Genomic DNA, 21431 nt, shown 5'->3' with positions numbered 1-21431 from the left:
TTTTAGCTAGAAGAGCTTTGTGGCTCAAATATTGGAATGCTGACATGGTATCTAAGTCTAGATTACTATCTCTTTCTTTCCAAGGTAGCAATTTATTTGGTTCTCAGTTGGATTCAATTATTTCAACTGTCACTGGGGGGAAGGGAGTTTTTTGACCTAAGGATAAAATATCTAAGGGTAAATCTAAAGCTTCTAATCGTTTTTGTTCTTTTCGACAGAATAAGGAACAGAAAGCCAATCCTTCCCTCAAAGAATCTGGTTCCTATTGGAAACCTTCTTCAAGTTGGAATAAATCCAAGACTTTTAAGAAACCAAAGCTAGCCCCCAAGTCTGCATGAAGGTGCGGCCCTTATTGCAGCTCAGCTGGTGGGGAGGGGCAGATTAAAATTTTTCCAAAACATTTGGGCATTGTCTCTCAAGGGTATCGAATAGGTTTAAGAGTAAGACCTCCTGTAGGAAGATTTTTTCTCTCACATGTTCCAGCAAATCCAGTGAAGGCTCAGGCTTTTCTTAAGTGTGTTTCAGATCTAGAGCTTTCAGGTGTAATCATACCAGTTCCGTTTCAGGAACAGGGTCTGGGTTTTTATTCAAATCTATTCATTGTCCCAAAAAAAGAAAATTCATTCAGGCCAGTTCTGGATCTGAAAATTTTGAATCATTTTGTAAGAGTGCCAACTTTCAAAATGGTGACTATAAGGACTATTCTGCCTTTTGTTCAGCAAGGTCATTATATGTCCACGATAGATTTGCAGGATGCATATCTTCATATTCCTATTCATCCAGACCAATATCGGTTTCTGAGATTCTCTTTTCTAGACAAGCATTACCAATATGTGGTTCTCGGTTCCCTACTCTCTGTAATCAGATAACAGGGTATTGTAGTGTTTGATTATTTGGATGATATCTTGATACTAGCTCAGTCTTTGCATTCTGCCGAATCTCACACAAATCAACTAGTGTTGTTTCTTCAAAGACATGGTTGGAGGATCAATTTCCCAAAATGTTCCTTGATTCCTCAGACAAGGGTCACCTTTTTAGGTTTCCAGATAGATTCAGTGTCCATGACTCTGTCTCTAACAGACAAGAGACGGATAAAATTAGTTTCAGCTTGTCGATACCTTCAGTCTCAATCATTCCCTTCAGTGGCTATGTGCATGGAAGTTTTAGGTCTCATGACTGCAGCATCGGACGTGATCCCTTTGCTCGTTTTCATATGGGACCTCTTCAGCTTTGTATGCTGAATCAATGGTGCAGGGATTATACAAGGATATCACAATTAATATCCTAAAATCCCAATGTTCGACTCTCTCTAACTTGGTGGTTAAATCACCATCGTATAGCTCAAGGGGCCTCTTTTGTTCATCTAACCTGGACTGTAATCACAACAGATGCAAGTCTTTAAGGTTGGGGAGCTGTCTGGGGATCTCTGACAGCACAAGGGGTTTGGAAATCTCAAGAGGTGAGGTTACCAATCATTATTTTACAACTCTGTGCTATTTTCAGGGCTCTTCAGGTTTGGCCTCTGTTGAAGAGAGAACCATTCATTTGTTTTCAGACAGACAATATCACAACTGTGGCATATGTCAATCATCAGGGTGGGACTCACAGTCCCCTAGCTATGAGAGAAGTATCTTGGATACTTTCTTGGGCAGAATCCAGCTCTTGTCTAATTTCTGCAGTACATTTCCCAGGTGTAGACAATTGGGAAGTGGAATATCTCAGCTGTCAGACCTTTCATCCGGGGGAGTGGTCTCTCCATCCAGATGTGTTGGAGGTATGAAAATTGAACGCTTAGTGCTTAGTCATAGAGGTTTCTCTGACTCAGTGATTGATCCTATGTTACAGGCTCGTAAATCTGTTTCTAGGAAGATTTATTATTGAGTTTGGAAGACTTATATTTCATGGTGTTCTTCTCATAAATTCTCCTGGCATTCTTTTAGAATTCCTAGAATTTTACAGTTTCTTCAGGATGGTTAGATAAAGGTTTGTCTGCAAGTTCCTTGAAGGGACAAATCTCTGCTCTTTCTGTTTTATTTCACAGAAAGGTTGCTAAACTTCCTGATATTAACTGTTTTGTGCAGGCTTTGGTCCGTATGGAAAAAATAAAAAAAAATGGTGGATATGGGGGAATTACAGTACATCTGGCTTTACCCACAGCCGCTTGGGTAATCCTAGCATTCCAAATTTCTGACTTTACCCGTAACATATATATATATATTATCAGGTATGTGTGTGTGTGTGTATATATATATATATATATATATATATATATATATATATATATATATATATATATATATATATATACAGATAGCCCTCAGTTTACGCCGGGGTTAGGTTCCAGGAGGAATGGTTGTAAATTGAAACCGTTGTAAATTGAAACCCAGTTTATAATGTAAGTCAATGGGAAGTGAGGGAGTTTGGTTCCAGGCCCCCCTCTCAAAATTGTCATAAGTAACACCTAATACATTATTTTTAAAGCTTTGAAATTAAGACTTTAAATGCTAAACAGCAATATAAACCTAATAATATAGATTGTATCATCATCAAACTAAGTTTAATGAACAAAAACTTTTGCTAAACATCACCTAATAAAATAATCACACAACAGACTGCATCATCATCAAACTAAGTTTAATGAACAAAAACGTTTTTTTACTTGCATTTTTCTGCAATCAGTTCTCTGCATTGTTAGCATGTTAGATACTATTGGGTCTGCACCTATTCTATGCATTTCAATATGCAGTGATTAATAAGCAGTTAGGCACCCCCACCAGAAGCTGCTGGACAGGAAAATATTAGGGAAGTGCCTGCTAAATTTTGCTTGATAACTAATGTCTGTTCTGTGTACACAGATCAATTTAAGGCTGTTAAGTTGCATAACTTTGCTGCAAAACAAGCGAACCGCTCCACCTACTGGCTATTTTAATAAAAGCTTTTCAATAGCTGTCACATGACTGAAAAAAAGGTTGTTATTCTGAAACCAGCGTAAACCGAGGGCCACCTGTATATATATATATATATATATATATATATATAAATCAGTTATGTGTGTATGTACATGCAAAATAAACGTTAAAGAGACATTAAACCCAAAATATTTATTTCCTGAAATAGATAGTGAATACCATTTTAAACAACATTCCAATTTTCTTCTGTTATCTAATTTGCTTCATTCTTTAGATATTCTTTGTTGAAGAGATAGCAATGCACATAGGTGAGCCAATCACATGAGGCATCTATGTGCAGCCACCAATCAGCAGCTACTGAGCATATTTAAATATGCTTTTCAACAAAGGATATCAAGAGAATGAAGACAGCTAGATAATATAAGTAAATTGCAAAGCTGTTAAAAATCGCCTTCTCTTTCTAAATCATGAAATAAATCATTTGAATTTCATGTCCCTTTAAACAAGAAAAACCCCTAAAATAATATACTCTGCAGCATGTATAAGAAGTAATTGGAAACATATTAAGGGTAAATAAATATTACAGCACCGTATTTCTTTAATAAAGTACTTAGATTGCCCTAGAACATTCTAGATATAGTGACAAACATTCTTCCATTATCTACTTACTTTATTGAGGGCCAGATTACAAGTGGAGCACAAATTAATGCTTCTGCTTGAGAGTTAAAGGGACACTGAACCCAATTTTTTTTCTTTTGTGATTCAGATAGAGCATGACATTTTAAGCAACTTTCTAATTTACTCCTATTATCACATTTTCTTCATTCTCTTGGTATCTTTATTTGAAATGCAAGAATGTAAGTTTAGATGCTGGACTAATTTTGGTGAACAAACGTGCTGTCCAGAGTACTGAACTAAAAAATAGCTTATATGCCTTCTTTTTTAAATAAAGACTGCCTAAAAATCCTTTATTACTTCATTTGTAGTAGATTTATGGACTGACAGCAGAAGTTAGTTTGCAGAATCTGCATCAGGTGTTTAGTGTCTCTTTAACTGCACAGGGCTTCAATACACTTACAGTATATATATATATATATATAAATATATATATATATATATATATATATATATATATGTCTATACATGTGTACATATGTATTTATGTGTTTATATGTGTATATATATCTGTAAATACATACATACACATATAAATACATATGTACACATATAGACATATACTGTATATATATATATATATATATATATATATATATATATATATATATATATATATATATATATATATATACAGTATATATATATATATATATATATATATACACACATGAACATATTTAAACATGTATATATATATATATATATATATATATATATATGTATCTCTATAAAGCCCTTTGGGTTGCTTTTTTCTCTAACACCTGATATCTCATATCTTTGACCCTTTATAACGTGTGTGTGCAATATTTTTAAAATAATTATTATTACATGGTGTTACTATGAGTGTAACTATACTTTGTAATGTATTTTTGATGTGTTTTGTGCAACTTTGTTTCACAAAAAAAGTTAACCAGAGTTCTAAAGTCACAGTAATCATTTTAGTATAAATCGTAATTGCGCTCAAGCAATCACGTTTGTTTTCAACTCGTAATACCAGTGGTAAGCCCAATGAGCGCAAACCCTTGCAATAAACTTATCTCAAGGGGGCAAACGTTTGCTCTCCACTCGTTATCTGAGTAAATTAAAACATTTCAGCCCTGTCATAGAGTGTATTACTTATCGTACCAGAGTCATAGGGTTAATACAGGTATATGTATTTACATAGCAGATGTTTTCACTTTGATCAGCTATCTCATAACCCCTTTAATTCAGAGCTGTCCCTGTGATTTTAACGTTATCACAAAAGTAATCATAACATTTTCTAGAAAACAAAATCAAAGTAATAAGGAAAACAATCAGAACAAATTTCCATATAAATAATAAGGTGAATGTTTAATATTTATATAAAAGTTTAAATTGCACTCTTTGTTACAACATAATTAGTAATCACAAAATAATTACATGGTCTCTGTTTTATTTAAAAAAATGACACATGCATATATTGTAACAAAATATTAGTAACAAAAGAAAATCAAACAAATTAATTGTACCTTGTGTCGATTTGTTTTTAAAGCACATTGCACCTTGAATATAACAAAACCATTAAATGGAATCACTTAGATGGCAATAATCTGATGTCAGTTATAGTAAGTCAGGGCTGTAGGGATTTGAGTTTTTACAGAATTAAAGAAAAAATATCTCCTTTAACTCACTGTTTATTAATTTACAATTGTATGATCCATGACTGCAGTGTAGTTATAGAAATGACGTGACATATACTACAGTGCTATCCCACATTAAAAACACATTTGTAGTTTATAGAACTTTGCAAATCAGCCATCTGTGGACAGTCCCTCTTTAATGGGTAAATCTCAGGGTTGACTTCACCACCCCTACCCTTTAAAGATGCCACATTGTTAAAGGGACATTGTACTAAAAAATGATCTATCAAAGAGGAGATTAATGATTATGAATCAGTTTATATATATATATATATATATATATATATATAGTATTAAATTAATTGAAAATACATCCTTTAGGTTTATTGTTGCAATTGAATAACTGGTTTTGCTCATTGAAAACATGACCCATAATGTTTTTCCTATATATGGATGTTAAATAATTTTCGAGAAGTGATCTTTAGAAGAATGGACTTATAATATATCTGTAGCTAAAATATTGGACATTTTAGTGCTGTTTATGTGCATATTTTTTGTTTTAATTAATATTTGTAACATTTACTCTCCAGCCCTAAAAACTAAAATAAAATATGTTATGGACCCTAATAAGAGGGCTGGGCGCCCTTAGTCTATACCCACATTTTTTTATTTCTTTCTTTAATTAAAAAAAAAAAAACAGAATTATGGTTGCATGCAAATATTATGTTTATCATTGGTTTTAATCAATCCTTCCTTTTTTAGCTTAAGACAGGACAGAGGAAGTTTGCTTATTAAAAGTAAAATGTTCTGAATACATGAAGCAGATTTCGTTTGTCATCTATTAATAAAAGAAGTTTAAAAAATGTACAGATTATTTTGTCACAGTCATCTGTTAATCACACCACAAGACAATGTTTTTTTATAAAGCTGTTCTCCAGTTGCGCATAAAGATATAACGCCATATTATAATTTAGGATATATCTTTAGTAATATCCTGAAGACCAATAACTGTTAATATATAAATATGATTTTTCTTCTTTTATCTGTTCTTTAAAATAGGTTTATAGAGCTGAAATGTTCCCTTTAGCAATTAATATGCATTCCTAAGTAAAATGAAACAGTAAAATGTAGGTGTATGGAATGAATGTATGAAATTGCATTACTGATGTTTTCTATTATTTTTCTAAATATTTTTTCAGGGGGAAAAAATTGTGGTTAGATGTTTCTAAAAAGGTTTGGTGAGCTTTAAGTAGAATTCTGCTTAATCTTTTCAGCCTTCCAGTGGGGAACAAGGGTAATTGTCTAGAATTTCTTACAGGATGGCATTTTCATTGTATCTAAATAACTGAAACTCTTTTGGAACAACATAATTAGGATTTCAGTTCCAAATGACATTGTCTGAAACACAGATGTAAAGTATTTTTCAACTTATTGTGTTTGTTCAACCTTTTTTATGGCACAAGTTAGTTAAAGTTCCACCTCTCTTACTGTATTTACACCCTCTTAATCAATAGCCAGAATATTATTATTAAAAATAATAATGAACACATTTTTAAGGTGAGTTTCCTACAGTCATCAAACTATTTCTGCTCTACGTATAGTTTCTTTTTTACTACTTCTAATAATAGAGCACACCGCATACTAGAACTTGTAGTAATTCATTTCTTGTGAAATACGTTATCTGGCTTGGAAACTACATATTTAAAACCAGAATTCAGAGACAAAGATGTTGACGTTGACAATATTGCGATGAGAAACTACTCCGCCCAACACATAGTTCATTTCCAGTTTCAGTGTGGCATGGAATGGTCCAATGATCGGCTTCACCTGGCGGACAACACCTGGATGATGACAAGGAACAGAGAGTGAGAAGATAAGATCAAAGTCCCAAGTGTTAAAGGACCAGTAAATACAGGAGATTTGCATAATCAACAGATGCATAATAAAAAGACAATGCAATAGCACTTAGTCTGATTTTCAAGTGAGTAGTAGATCGTTTTCTGACAAATTTCAAAGTTTGTCTATTTTCACTCCTCCTGTATCATGTGACAGCCATCAGCCAATCACACATGCATATATGTATATTTAGGGAATTCTTGCACATGCTCAGTAGAAGCTGGTGACTCAAAGGAAGTAAATTGGAAAGTTGTTTAAATTTGCTGCTCTATCTGAATCATGAAAGTTTAAGTTTGACTTAAGTGTCCCTTTAACATATAAATCCAGTTGGTTTTCATTACATATTTTTTCTAATTTATTATCATTTCTCAAACAGACAGAACATAACACAAACAAACTAGATATTACAATATCACAGTAAATGAAACATACAAAATTGCAATATCCTAGATCAGTGTTTTTCAGCCGGTGTGCCGTGGCACACTAGTGTGCCGTGAGAGATCCTCAGGTGTGCCGCGGAAGACTGACAACAGTGAGGGGGTGTCCCTCTTTCAAATTTTGAAATATTGGGAGGTATGTGACAGGCTCATCATCGTCGTTTTACAACGGTTCAATTTAGACCGTTTCAGAATAACAACCTTTTTTTCCAGTCATGTGACTACTATTGAAAAGCATTGAGAAGCAGTGCATTTATTAAAATAGCCAGTAGATGGAGCTGTCCTCTTGTGTTGCAGCATAGCCAATCAAGCTGAAATTAATCAGACCTGAGCTATCGAGCAGATTTCAAAGGAACAAGATCTTCCGGTCTATAAATCAGTCCAGATTGAAATGCATAGAAATAACTGCAGAAAAATGCAAGTGAAGTCTGTGTTGTGTGATTATTTTGTTAGGTTTATAATGCTGTTTAGCAAATGTTTTTGTTCATTTAAGTTAGTTTAATTATATATTCTGTGTTGATTATTTTATTAGGTTTATAATGCTGTTTAGCATTTAAAGTCTTCATTTCAAAGCTTTAAAAATAATGTATTAGATGTTACTGACAATTTTGAGAGGGGCCTGGAACCTATCTCCCTCACTTCCCATTGACATATATTATAAACTGGGTTTCAATTTACAATGGTTTCGATTTACAACCATTCCTTCTGAAACCTAACCCCGGCGTAAACTGAGGGCTACCTGTATATATATCCTGTATTAGGCTACAATGTGTGATTTTGTAAAATTTTGGGATGGGGGTGTACCGCAAGATTTTTTAATGTAAACGTGTGCGCCACGGGAAAAAAAAGGTTGCAAATCACTGTCCTAGATTATATTAATAAAAAAGTATCTGTTAATGGTCTTAGCATGAAAATAGAAAACTATCCATATGAAGCAAGGAAACAATGTCTGACAGAGACTGATATATTATAGTGGCTCACACTTTAATTCTACATAATTGATTTAAATGTGCAGTAGAATCAATGTGCAATGTACATTCATTATTTATTTTAAATATGGTTTTATTTTGATCACTTTTTCTGTAATTTCAACTTAAAGGGATATAAAACCCAAATTTTTCTTTCATAATTCAGATAGAGCATCAATTTTAAACAACTTTCTATTATCAATTGTTCTTCATTCTCTTACTATCTTTATTTAAAATGCAGGAATCTAAGCTTATGAGCCGGCACATTTTTGGTTCAGCACCTAGGGAGCTCTTGCTGATTGGTGGCTAAATGTAATAACCAATTCGCAAGGGTCACTTATTAGCAAGCGCTACCCAGGTTGTATGGGCCGGCTCCGAAGCTTACATTCCTGCTTTCAAATAAAGATACTAAGAGAATTAATTATACATGTCATAATAGGAGTACATTTGAAAGTTGATTAAAATTGCATGCTCTACCTGACCCATTAAAACAAATTTGGGTTTCATATCCCTTTAAATTGTATTAAAAAAGGTATTTTGCTGTGCAAAAAGTGTAACTTCTGATATGTGCTATGAGTTATTACGAAGAACTAGTAACATTTTATGTCCCTATGTGTTCACTTAGCTCCCATAGTGCATTGCTGCTCCTGAGTTTAATCTTCAACAAAGAATATGAAGATAACAAATCAAATTTTTTAATATTAGTAAATGTAATTGTTTAAAATGATATCCTTCATTTGACTCATGAAAGTAAAACAATGAGTCTCATGTCTCTTTAATTGTTAAGCTTTCAAATGAATAGTAGGATTTTTCTAAAATAAATTGAATGTTTCAAAACAAAGACATGTTATAGCTGGATACAGAATTATAAAGATATTAAACTCCTAGTAAAATGTTTTATTAAGGAAAATAAAACATACTAAAAAATGTGTTTCTTCCATTTCCTCCCAGAGAGGGTGTGGGTCTTTGTCATACTAAAGTATGCAAGAATTACATATGGCAGTAACATGCTGCACAGTGATTGGTTAACTCAGAACAAATCACATTTACATATGTCTCTATCTGGCAAAGGAGACCATGCCTGAACTGCTCTTGAATAACAAATCCAAATTTGGTTGTTTGTATATCAAATAACTCAACAAATCAGCAAAATTCGAATACATTTGCATTTGTCCGAAGCCTGAATGCACATCTCTATTAAACATATTGTGATATTCATGCAAAAAAAATGTAACAATTTACAAAACTTTATTATTGCACTAGGATGTCCCTTTAATAAACACATATTGTACATACAAATGTTTGTTTATTAAGGCATGAGAAATAACAACAACAAAGACTAGACTATAAATAAACAGCTGCTGAGCTCAGGTAAAGTATTTGTCTGTGAAGTACCAGGTGCTGGTGTTTTGATTTCAAGAAGACATTTAAGTGGAAGGATTAGCATCTGTTCCCGCCAGACTCACATGCAGGACGGAGGTCGTTTATCCTTGCTAAAGTAAAGGACATGTGGGGTATTTAAATCACATAATATTTGCTTTTATTTCCTTTCAGTGATTATCAAAATACATTTAAGAAAGTACCTCGCCAAGTTTATTGGCTGCAGTGACACCTTCAGGGCAACGCTTTACAGTACACAGCAATAGTTAAAGGGACAGTTCACCCAAATTTTTCTCCCATTTAAATTGTTCCTAATGATCCATTTTACCACCTGGAGTCTATTAAATTGTTTACAAGTAGCTCCTTTACCCCTATTTTGGCCTTTGAAATAGCTGATTTAGCTTGTGGTTCCCAACCTATATTGAAAGTTTTGATACTGGAGTCTCAGCTATTGAATAGCCTTAGTAAACACAGTCAGCAGAAGAAATTACACTCACAGGGGGGTGCAGGATAGTTAAGTAATAAAATCATAATTGTCCATTGTTCTCTCTATGTATTGAGCTTTAGTTTTCCAGAAAAATAAAAGATAAGGAAGCAAGTGTGTGTACACAAAGTGATAACGTATTGAGATATGATATAACCTGAAGCTTAACCCATTGTAGTAGGCTGGGGTTTAAAAACACAAAACCAGCTACTTCACATACACAAATAAACCTGAAAATGCAATTTCTCATACATTTTATACTCTGCAGCAAGTCAAGGAAAATACATTAATATAAAAAAAATTACAGTGTACTGTCCCTTTAAATATTTTCATTAATAAAGTCTTCAGTTACATGGATTGTTGTATCAGGAGATGGTTAGTTGTAGGATTAAATCAGTGTACCCAGGCACACAGCTTGAGTAGGTGCTCAATCGCCCAGTTTATAAATTCTTTAATGCTAAAAGTCTACAAAATATGTATGTGTATCTGTGTATAGGTGTGCGCATGTGTTGGTCTATGTATATATACATGGTTGTGTGGGTGCCGGTGTGCATGTGAACACGTGTGGGTGCCTGTGTGCAAGTGAGAGTGTGTGTGTGCGCTTGTGAGCAGCGGCGGAACTACAGGGGGTGCAGAGGGCGGGTGGGGGCCCAGCTTAAAAAAAAAAAAAGTTGACCTGCCACTGCCTGCACTGATATCATGTGAGTGTGACATGATGCTTCACTAGTGTCTCTGACTACAGGGGTTAGTGTTTTTGTTTAATCCATTGGTGTTTGTGTGTGTATGTATGTATGTGACTGTGTGTGTATTTATGCATGTGTGTGTATTTATGCATGTGTGTGTGTGTGTGTGTGTGTATGTGTGTATGTGTGTGTATGTATGTATGTGACTGTGTGTGTATTTATGCATGTATGTGTATGTGTGTATGTGTGTGTATGTATGTATGTGACTGTGTGTGTATGTATGCATGTATGTGTGTGTGTGTGTGTATTTATGCATGTATGTGTGTATGTTTGTGGAACCAGCAAATTACAGACCTTGTTACTACAACGTGGGGGGTAAACAGTGTCACTATATAGTACCACTATATACAGTACGGGTGGGCTGGACCATGTCACAGACTACTGTGGTCACTTTATAAAGTACTGGAGCGGGTAGGGTCAGGCCAGCCATCTCACCAGCAGATTACAGACTGTGTCACTAACTCACTATATACAGTACTGGTGGGTTAAACAGTGTCACTATATACAGTAAGAGGGGGTCAGACCATCTCACAGACTTGGGCATAGGGTACCTCCTTTTGCAGACATATAATCTGATTTACATTTTTTTCTGTGTTAAATGTAAAAAAAAAAAAAAAGATATGTATTAAATTCACCTTTTTTGGGGGGGGGATTGGATCAGCCAATAGAATGCGAGGTCAATTCTATTGGCTGATCCAATCGGATTGAACTTCAATCCGATTGGCTGATTAAATCAACCAATCAGATTTTTCCTACCTTAATTCCGATTGGTTGATAGAATCCTATCAGCCAATCGGAATTCAAGGGACGCCATCTTGGATGACGTCATTTAAAGGACCAGCTATTCGTCGGGTAGTCGTTGGCTGAGAAGGATGTTCTGCGCCAGAGGTCTTCAAGATGGAGCTGTTCCTTGTCGGATGGATGAAGATAGAAGATGCCGCTTGGATGAAGATGCCTGCCGGTCCGGATGTCCTCTTCTGCCCGGATAGGATGAAGACTTCTGCCGGTCCGGATGTCCTCTTCTGCCCCATCGGATGACCACTGGTGCCCGGCTGGGTGAAAACGGCTCAAGGTAGGGTGATCTTCAATAGGGTAGTGTTAGATTTTTTTAAGGGTGGATCGGGTGGGTTTTAGAGTAGGGGTGTGTGGGTGGTGGGTTGTAATGTTGGGGGGGGTATTGTATTTCTTTTTTTTACAGGTAAAAGAGCTGATTACTTTGGGGCAATGCCCTGCAAAAGGCCCTTTTAAGGGCTATTTGTAATTTAGTGTAGGGTAGGGAATTTTTATTATTTTGGGGGGCTTTTTTATTTTATTAGGGGGATTAGATTAGGTGTAATTAGTTTAAAATATTGTAATTTCTTTTTTATTTTCTGTAATTTAGTGTTTGTTTTTTTTCGTAATTTATTTTTATTTAATTTAATTGTATTTAATTGTAGGTAGTTTAGGTAATTTATTTAATTGTAGAGTAGTGTTAGGTGTAATTGTAACTTAGGTTAGGGTTTATTTTACAAGTAATTTTGTATTTATTTTAGCTAGTTAATAACTATTTAATAACTATTGTGCCTAGTTAAAATAAATACAAAGTTGCCTGTAAAATAAAAATAAATCCTAAAATAGCTACAATGTAACTATTAGTTATATTGTAGCTATATTAGGGTTTATTTTATAGGTAAGTATTTAGTTTTAAATAGGAATAATTTATTTAATTATAGTAATTTTATTTAGCTTTATTAAAAATAGATTTAAATTAGGGGGGTGTTAGGGTTAGGGTTAGACTTAGGTTTAGGGGTTAATACATTTATTATAGCGGCGGCGATGTCCGGTCGGCAGATTAGGGGTTAATAATTGTAGGTAGGTGGCGGCGACGTTGGGGGCGGCAGATTATGGGTTAATAAATATAATGTAGGTGTCGGCGATGTTAGGGGCAGCAGATTAGGGGTTCATAAGTATAATGTAGGTGGTGGCGGTGTCCGGAGCGGCAGGTTAGGGGTTAATAATATAATGCAGGTGGCGAGGATGTCGGGGGCGGCAGATTAGAGGTTAACCCCTTAATGACAACTGACTTACCAGGTACGTCAAGCAAAAACCAACTGTTAATGGCAATGGACGTACCTGGTACGTCAGTTGTCTTACAGAGTGCTAGAAGCGATCGCAATCGCTTCCAGCAGCTCTCAGGGTATTGCAGTGATGCCTCGATATGGAGGCATCCTGCAATACCTTTTAACAAGCCTCTGATGCAGAGAGAGCCACTCTGTGGCCCTCTCTGCACCGGTAAAAATGGTGCTGTTTTCCGGGGGGAGTGTAGCAAGGAGGCGGCAGCGTGCGCGCGCGCGTGCACGAGGGGTGCGCGCGCGTGCACGAGGGGGCGCGCGCGTGCATGAGGGGCGCGCGCGTGCATGAGGGGCGCGCGCGTGCTCGAGGGGCGCGCGCGCACACATTAGCCACTGTCACCAATGGAAAAAAGTAAAAAAATAAAAAGTTCAAAATAAAAAGTTCAAAACATAAAAAAAAAATATATATATAAAAGGATCTGGGGGGGTTGGGGGTATTGAGGGGGGGCTGCTACACTACAGAAAAGTTTGAAAATACTGTTTTTGGGGGCAAATTGGATACTGGCAGACAGCTGCCAGTACCCAAGATGGCGGCAATTAAGTAGCAGGGAGGGTTATAGAGCTGTTTGGTGGGGGATCAGGGAGGTTGGGGGCTAAGGCAGGGCTCTATTACAGCTGAATACATTTTTTTTTAAAACTAAAATAAAAAAAACTCCTTTTATTTAGTTCTGGCAGACTTTCTGCCAGTACTTAAGATGGCGGGGACAATTGTGGGGTGGGGGAGGGAAGAGAGCTGTTTGGGAGGGATCAGGGGGTGGGATGTGTCAGGTGGGAGGCTGATCTCTACACTAATGCTAAAATTAACCCTGCCAGCGCCCTACAAGCTACCTAATTAACTACTTCACTGTTGGGCATAATTCACGTGTTGTGCGCAGCAGCATTTAGCGGCCTTCTAATTAACAAAAAGCAACGCCAAAGCCATATATGTCTGCTATTTCTGAACAAAGGGGATCCCAGAGAAGCTTTTACAACCATTTGTGCCATAATTGCACAAACTGTTTGTAAATAATTTCAGTGAGAAACCTAAAATTGTGAAAAATTTAAAGTTTTTTTTTATTTGCTCGCATTTGGCGGTGAAATGGTGGCATGAAATATACCAAAATTGGCCTAGATCAATACTTGGGGTTGTCTACTACACTAAACTAAAGCTAAAATTAACCCTACAAGCTCCCTACATGCTCCCTAATTAACCCCTTCACTGCTGGGCATAAAACACGTGTGGTGCGCAGCGGCATTTAGCGGCGTTCTAATTACCAAAAAGCAACCCCAAAGCCATATAAGTCTGCTATTTCTGAACAAAGGCGATCCCAGAGAAGCATTTACAACCATTTGTGCCATAATTGCAGAAGCTGTTTGTAAATAATTTCAGTGGGAAACCTAAAGTTTGTGACAAAATGTGTGAAAAAGTGAAAAAATGTTTTAATTTGATCGCATTTGGCGGTGAAACGGTGGCATGAAATATACCAAAATGGGCCTAGATCAATACTTTGGAATGTCTTCTAAAAAAAAATATGTACATGTCAATGGATATTCAGGTATTCCTGACAGATATCAGTGTTCCAATGTAACTAGCGCTAATTTTGAAAAAAAAGTGGTTTAGAAAAAGCAAAGTGCTACTTGTATTTATGGCCCTATAACTTACAAAAAAAGCAAAGAAGATGTAAACATTGGGTATTTCTAAACTCAGGACAAAATTTAGAAACTATTTAGCATGGGTGTTTTTTCGTGGTTGTAGATGTGTAACAGATTTTGGGGGTCAAAGTTAGAAAAAGTGTGTTTTTTTCCATTTTTTCCTCATATTTTATAAAAAAATTTATAGTAAATTATAAGATATGATAAAAATAATGGTATATTTAGAAAGTCCATTTAATGGCGAGAAAAACGGTATATAATATGTGTGGGTACAGTAAATGAGTAAGAGGAAAATTACAGCTGAACACAAACACCACAGAAATGTAAAAATAGCCATTGTCATTAAGGGTAAGAAAATTGAAAAATGTTCCGGTCATTAAGGGGTTAATAAGTGTAAGATTAGGGGTGTTTAGACTCGGGGTTCATGTTAGGGTGTTAGGTGTAGACTTAGAAAGTGTTTCCCCATAGGAAACAATGGGGCTGCGTTAGGAGCTGAACGCTGGTTTTTTGCAGGTGTTAGGTTTTTTTTTTTAGCCAGCTCAGCCCCATTGTTTCCTATGGGGAGATTGTGCACAAGCACGTTTTAGCCAGTTTAACGCTACCGTAAGCAACACTGGTATTACAGGGAGAAGTGGCGCTAAATTTGCTGAACGCTCACTTTTCTGAGGCTAACGCAGCCATTCAGAAAACTTGTAATACCAGCGTTGTTTAAAGTGCGCGCTGAAAAAAAAAGGCTCATTAGCAACGCAAGTTTTTACCAACAAAACTTGTAATCTAGCCGTAATATTCCCTTTGATTTTTTTTTTAAAAATTACTGTTTTTCAGAACCGCTCTCTGTGCTCTTCTGAGCGGGTCTGTTTTTATAACACAGCGTATCGGGCCAGCTGTCTAGTCACAGCCCGGCCGACAGCGCCATTATACACAGTGCAGCTCGCTCCTGCTGTCAGACAGAGCAGGAGCGAGCTGCACTTAGTATAATGGCGCGGTCGGCCGGGCTGTGACTAGACAGCTGGCCCGATGCGCTGTGTGAAAAAAACAGACCCGCTCAGAAGAGCACAGAGAGCGGGTCTGTAAAACTGTCATTTTTTAAAAAAAATCAAAGGGAATATTAGGTTTTATAAAGATAAGGCTAATTCAATGTTATTTGAGGTTTACTGTTCCTTTAATGCATTTGTTATAAAGGTAGCCAGTTTTGTTCTTCTAACTACAAGATTATATTTTGATTTCTATATTTATAGGTAAGTTGTAGCAATATGTCTTTATTCATCAATACTGCTGGAGTGCACCTCTGCACAAATGAGCAATGAGGGTGTTGCCCCTATTACTCAATAATAATTAATACCACAATATTAGTTGCATAAACATTCATATTATTTGATATACGTTTAAACATAAATTTTATTTTTTCCCCCACTAAATTTATATCTAATTTTTTTCAGCAGACCAAGCATTTTTAGAAAATAACATTTGTAGAAATATCATAATATGTGAGTATGCAAAACGACATTTTCTGTGGTAAATCACAGCATGTGAGTCATTATCTCTTAAATATTTCAAACACGCATTTAGCATCAGTCAGTGGCGTATTTAGGTTTTGTGCTGCCGTAGGCACTCAAAATTCTGCTGCCCCCCCCAACCCCTATATATATATATATATAAATATATATATATATATAAAACGGAAGGGAACTGCACTCCAAGACCGGACCAGGTACACATCCAGTGACTCAGCAACATCCCAGCCCTGGGTGCTAAATAGCACTCCATAAAAGCTGTGATGTCAACAGAGCCACAGGCAGTTAACCCCAGTCCGGAATGGGTGCAAGAAACAAGGGGGATTACAAACAAAAAGTAATTGACCTTGCATTCTATTGGCTGATCCAATCAGCCAATCGGATTGAACTTCAATCCAATTGGCTGATTAAACCAACCAATCAGATTTTACCTACCTTAATTCCGATTGGCTGATAGAATCCTATCAGCCAATATGAATTAGAGGGAAGCCATCTTGGATGACGTCATTTAAAGGAGCCTTCATTCGACGTTAGTCGTCGGAAAGAAGAGGATGCTCCGCGTCGGATGTCTTGAAGATGGACCCGCTCCGCGCTGGATGGATGAAGATAGAAGATGCCGCTTGGATGAAGACTTCTGCTGGATGGAGGACCTCTTCTGCCCCGATCGGATGAAGACTTGTGCCGGTTCGGATGTCCTCTTCTGCCCCATCAGTGCCCGGCTGGCTGAAGACGGCTCAAGGTAGGGTGATCTTCAATGGGGTAGTGTTAGGTTTTTTTAAGGGGGGATCAGGTGGGTTTTAGAGTAGGGGTGTGTGGGTGGTGGGTTGTAATGTTGGGGGGGATTGTATTTGTTTTTTTTTACAGGTAAAAGAGCTGATTACTTTGGGGCAATGCCCTGCAAAAAGCCCTTTTAAGGGCTGGTAAAAGAGCTGATTACTTTGTAATTTAGTTTAGCATAGGGAATTTTATTATTTTGGGGGGCTTTTTTATTTTATTAGGGGGCTTAGATTAGGTGTAATTAGATTAAACTTCTTGTAATATTTTTATTATTTTTTGTAATTTAGTGTTTGTTTTTGTAATATAGTTTAGTTTATTTAATTGTATTTTATTTTAGATAATTGTAGTTAATTTATTTCATTAATTTATTGATAGTGTAGTGTTAGGTGTATTTGTAACTCAGGTTAGGATTTATTTTACAGGTAATTTTGTAATTATTTTAACTAGGTAGCTATTAAATAGTTATTAACTATTTAATAGCTATTGTACCTAGTTAAAATAAATACAAAGTTGCCTGTAAAATAAATATAAATCCTAAAATAGCTACAATGTAATTATTAGTTATCTTGTAGCTATCGTATGGTTTATTTTATAGGTAAGTATTTATTTTTAAATAGGAATATTTTTTTTAATTATAGTAATTTTATTTAGATTTATTAAAAATAGATTTGTTAGGGGGGTGTTAGGGTTAGACTTAGGTTTAGGGGTTAATACATTTATTAAAGTTGCGGCGATGTCCGGTCGGCAGATTAGGGGTAAATTATTGTAGTTAGGTGGCGGCGACATTGGGGGCGGCAGATTAGGGGTTAATAACTATAATGTAGGTGTCTGCGATGTTAGGGGCAGCAGATTAGGGGTTCATAGGTATAATGTAGGTGGCGGCGATGTCCGGTCGGCAGATTAGGGGTTAAATAATTTTATTATAGTGTTTGCAATGTGGGGGGGCCTTGGTTTAGGGGTTAATAGGTAGTTTATGGGTGTTAGTGTACTTTTTAGCACTGTAGTTAAGAGCTTTATGTTCCGGCGTTAGCCCATAAAACTCTTAACTACTGACTTTTATATGCGTTAGGAGTCTTGGAGGTAGAGGCTGTACCGCTCACTTCTTCCAAGACTTGTAATACCAGCGTTAGGCAAATCCCATTAAAGAGATAGGATACGTAATTAACGTAAGGGGATTTGCGGTAAGTGAGCAGTAGACCCTTTCCTGCCTGACTTGTAATACCAGCGGGCGTTAAAAAGCAGCGTTAGAACCCCTTAACGCTGCTTTTTAAGGCTAACGCCGAACTCATAATCTAGCCAATAGTTATTTGACTATACAGTGATATACCTTAACTGTGTTTTCATGAATTATATATTAAAACCCACACCAGCTGTATAGTGCTGATTTAAACCTAAATCTTCAAATCAACATGACATCAAAATCCCAGACATATTTACTGCATTCCAGATTGCCCCTGCCAACCTACTCAGTGTGCCACCATATTATGTGCCAATGCATTTGTTCTGTATACTATAAACCCCTTGACGCATAACCAAAGCTCCCTGCTCGCCTGGAACTTTATACATTTACATTATATACCTGTCCTGTCCCCATGACTTGTCAGTTAGTTGATCCTTATATCTGTTAACACTCCCTAGTACTGTCTCTACTGTTTCCCTGTTTTCCTGCAGACATCCGGCCCGTCCTATACTTAGCCCTATAGTTTGGGTTGTTCCTGGTCTCCATCTCTAGGCAGTTCGGTATCTTAACCTCTTCCCCGTGTAGCTGCTTACCTGTTCGCTAGGGTTATGTTGCAGTCAGCGACCGCCTCCACCTGCAGCCTGCTGCTGGCCTTTCAGTGCCTTGGTGTCAATGGGATCACATGAGGCTGGAGGCAGTGGCACAGCGCAGGAGCGGAGAGGGGGAAGAGGAGGGAATCAACATCATAATAACAGTGGGCCCATTGTAATGAATGCTTATGCAGGCGGGTCCGGGAGGATCATCAGGCAGCGGCTCACTCTATCACGCCCCACTCCACAGTCACACTGATCAGAAAAGCGGTCACGTGACCGCTAGTCACACTGATCAGAAAAGCGGTCACGTGACTGGTCGTAAGCCGCCCGGGCAAACTTAAAAATGTTTTTAAAGCATGGCCAGATACTGCAGTGGACAAGTGCTGCCCCCCAAGATATGTTGCACTAGGCACCGGCCTTGTTTGCCTATTCATTAAGACGCCCCTGGCATCAGTTTATCTTCTCAAAATAAACAAATTTATGATTTTATACTTTATGATTCAATTAAAATTAACAAATATTAGAAAGACAATTATTATTTTTGTCACTATTCCCCATCTTGCAATTTATACAGAAAATGACTAGGTATAAAAATATATAACCATATAAATATTACACAAATTTAAAATTACACAAAATTCTAAATTACCAGAGGGGTAGTTTAACTCATTTTGAAACTGTATGCATGTTCCTATCCCTGTCTAAAACCAATTAGCATAACACAAAATATTAAAGAAGAAAACAAGAATTGTTGTACTAAAAGCCCTTCTATATAAAATTTCACAAATGTTTGCATTCTCTCATTTCTCCCATATATTTTTTTATTAGATCAGACAAACATCGTTCTATGAGCTCTAACATGAACAGTTCTAATAAAGGAGGCAAGTTGTTACTGCCAGGTTATCAGTCTTAATATAATGGTCATTTCATATCTATAAGGACATGAAACTCCTTATTTGAATCATGAAACCTCAATCTTTCAAATGTGAGGTATTATGATATGTTGTGATGGTGAAGGGTAAATAATGTGCTATTAAAAAGCATTAGAACCCCAAAAGTATTACTAAAGAATAGAGGAATTTGTCATTGATGTGAGAATCAGCTGGCAACGGGTTGATGCAGGACCCCTCATTTGAAAGACCAGGACTGCTGCTTTCAAATAAGGGATCTCAAGTTTATGTAAGTATTGTGGGCCAACATAGGGATACCCCACCCCCTGATATTGTTCCATATGCTTATAATTCTGACAGGTGATCATTGTTAACACAGTGGTCAGTGGATAACCACCGGACATAGAAACATAGAATTTGACGGTAGATAAGAACCAAAAAGGCCCATCAAGTCTACCCATATTACATGTTACTTTTTCCTTAGGATAGCCTTATGCATGTCCCAGGCATTTTTAAATTCCTTTACAGTCATTGGGGGGTAGTTATCAAGGCGTCAACCTCAAATACGCTGGAATTCCGCAGCGTATTTGTGGCGAGGCTGATACGCCTTAGTTATCAAAGGCTCGAGACCGGCAAAAGTAGAATTTTGTGACGTAAGCATCGATCCGCCGGACTCCGTCCGACACAGATCGATTCTTACGTCACTCCAGATGTTCCGCACACAAGTGCGGCACATTCTCACTACTTTTGCTAGTTATCAAAAAACTAGCAGGTACGCTCGGCACTTTTACAGCCCAGCGTACCTGGTTTTCAATCCGCCACCCCTGGAGGCGGCGGATCCCATAGGAATCAATGGGAGTCTGACCATAGCGAAAGTACAAGTTCGCTGCTGACAGACATCCAATTGATTCCTATGGGAGCTGTCTACACCTAACACCCTAACATGTACCCCGAGTCTAAACACCACTAATCTGTCCCCCCTACACCGCCGCAACTAAATAAAGTTATTACCCCCTAAACCGCCGCTCCCGGAGCCCACCGCAAGCTACTCTATACATATTAACCCCTAAACCGCCGCTCCCGGAGCCCACCGCAACTATAATAAATGTATTAACCCCTAAACCGCCGCTCCCTGAACCCGCCGCAACCTATATTAAATGTATTAACCCCTATCCTGCCCCCCCTACACCGTCGCCACCTATAATAAATTTATTAACCCCTAATCTGCCCCCCCCTACACCGTCGCCACCTATAATAAATTTATTAACCCCTATCCTGCCCCCCACTACGCCGCCGCCACTGTAATAAAATTATTAACCCCTAAACCTAAGTCTAACACTAACCCTAACGCCCCCCTAACTTAAATATTAATTAAATAAATCTAAATAAATTAACTCTTATTAACTAAATGAATCCTATTTAAAACTAAATACTTACCTTTAAAATAAACCCTAATATAGCTACAATATAAATAATAATTATATTCTAGCTATCTTAGGATTTATATTTATTTTACAGGTAACTTTCAATTTATTTTAACCATGTACAATAACTATTAAATAGTTATTAACTATTTAATAGCTTACCTAGCTAAAATAAAGAGAAATGTACCTGTGAAATAAATCCTAACCTAAGTTA

At 36.8% G+C, this 21431-nt stretch overlaps 1 protein-coding gene across 1 annotated transcript in view; it reads right to left on the bottom strand.

The window, feature by feature from the left end:
- Positions 1–4892: 4892 nt before the first annotated feature.
- Positions 4893–21431, bottom strand: part of FBLN1 (fibulin 1) — a 281252-nt gene continuing 264713 nt past the window's right edge. Inside the window, exon 17 of the mRNA XM_053719006.1 lies at positions 4893–7029. Coding sequence (XP_053574981.1) covers positions 6890–7029 — 140 coding nt within the window. The 3' untranslated portion in view covers positions 4893–6889. The remainder of the gene's footprint in view (positions 7030–21431) is intronic.

Source organism: Bombina bombina, chromosome 6, assembly GCF_027579735.1.
Source record: "Bombina bombina isolate aBomBom1 chromosome 6, aBomBom1.pri, whole genome shotgun sequence".
NCBI lineage: Eukaryota > Metazoa > Chordata > Amphibia > Anura > Bombinatoridae > Bombina > Bombina bombina.
This window is presented reverse-complemented; position numbering and strand designations above follow the sequence as displayed.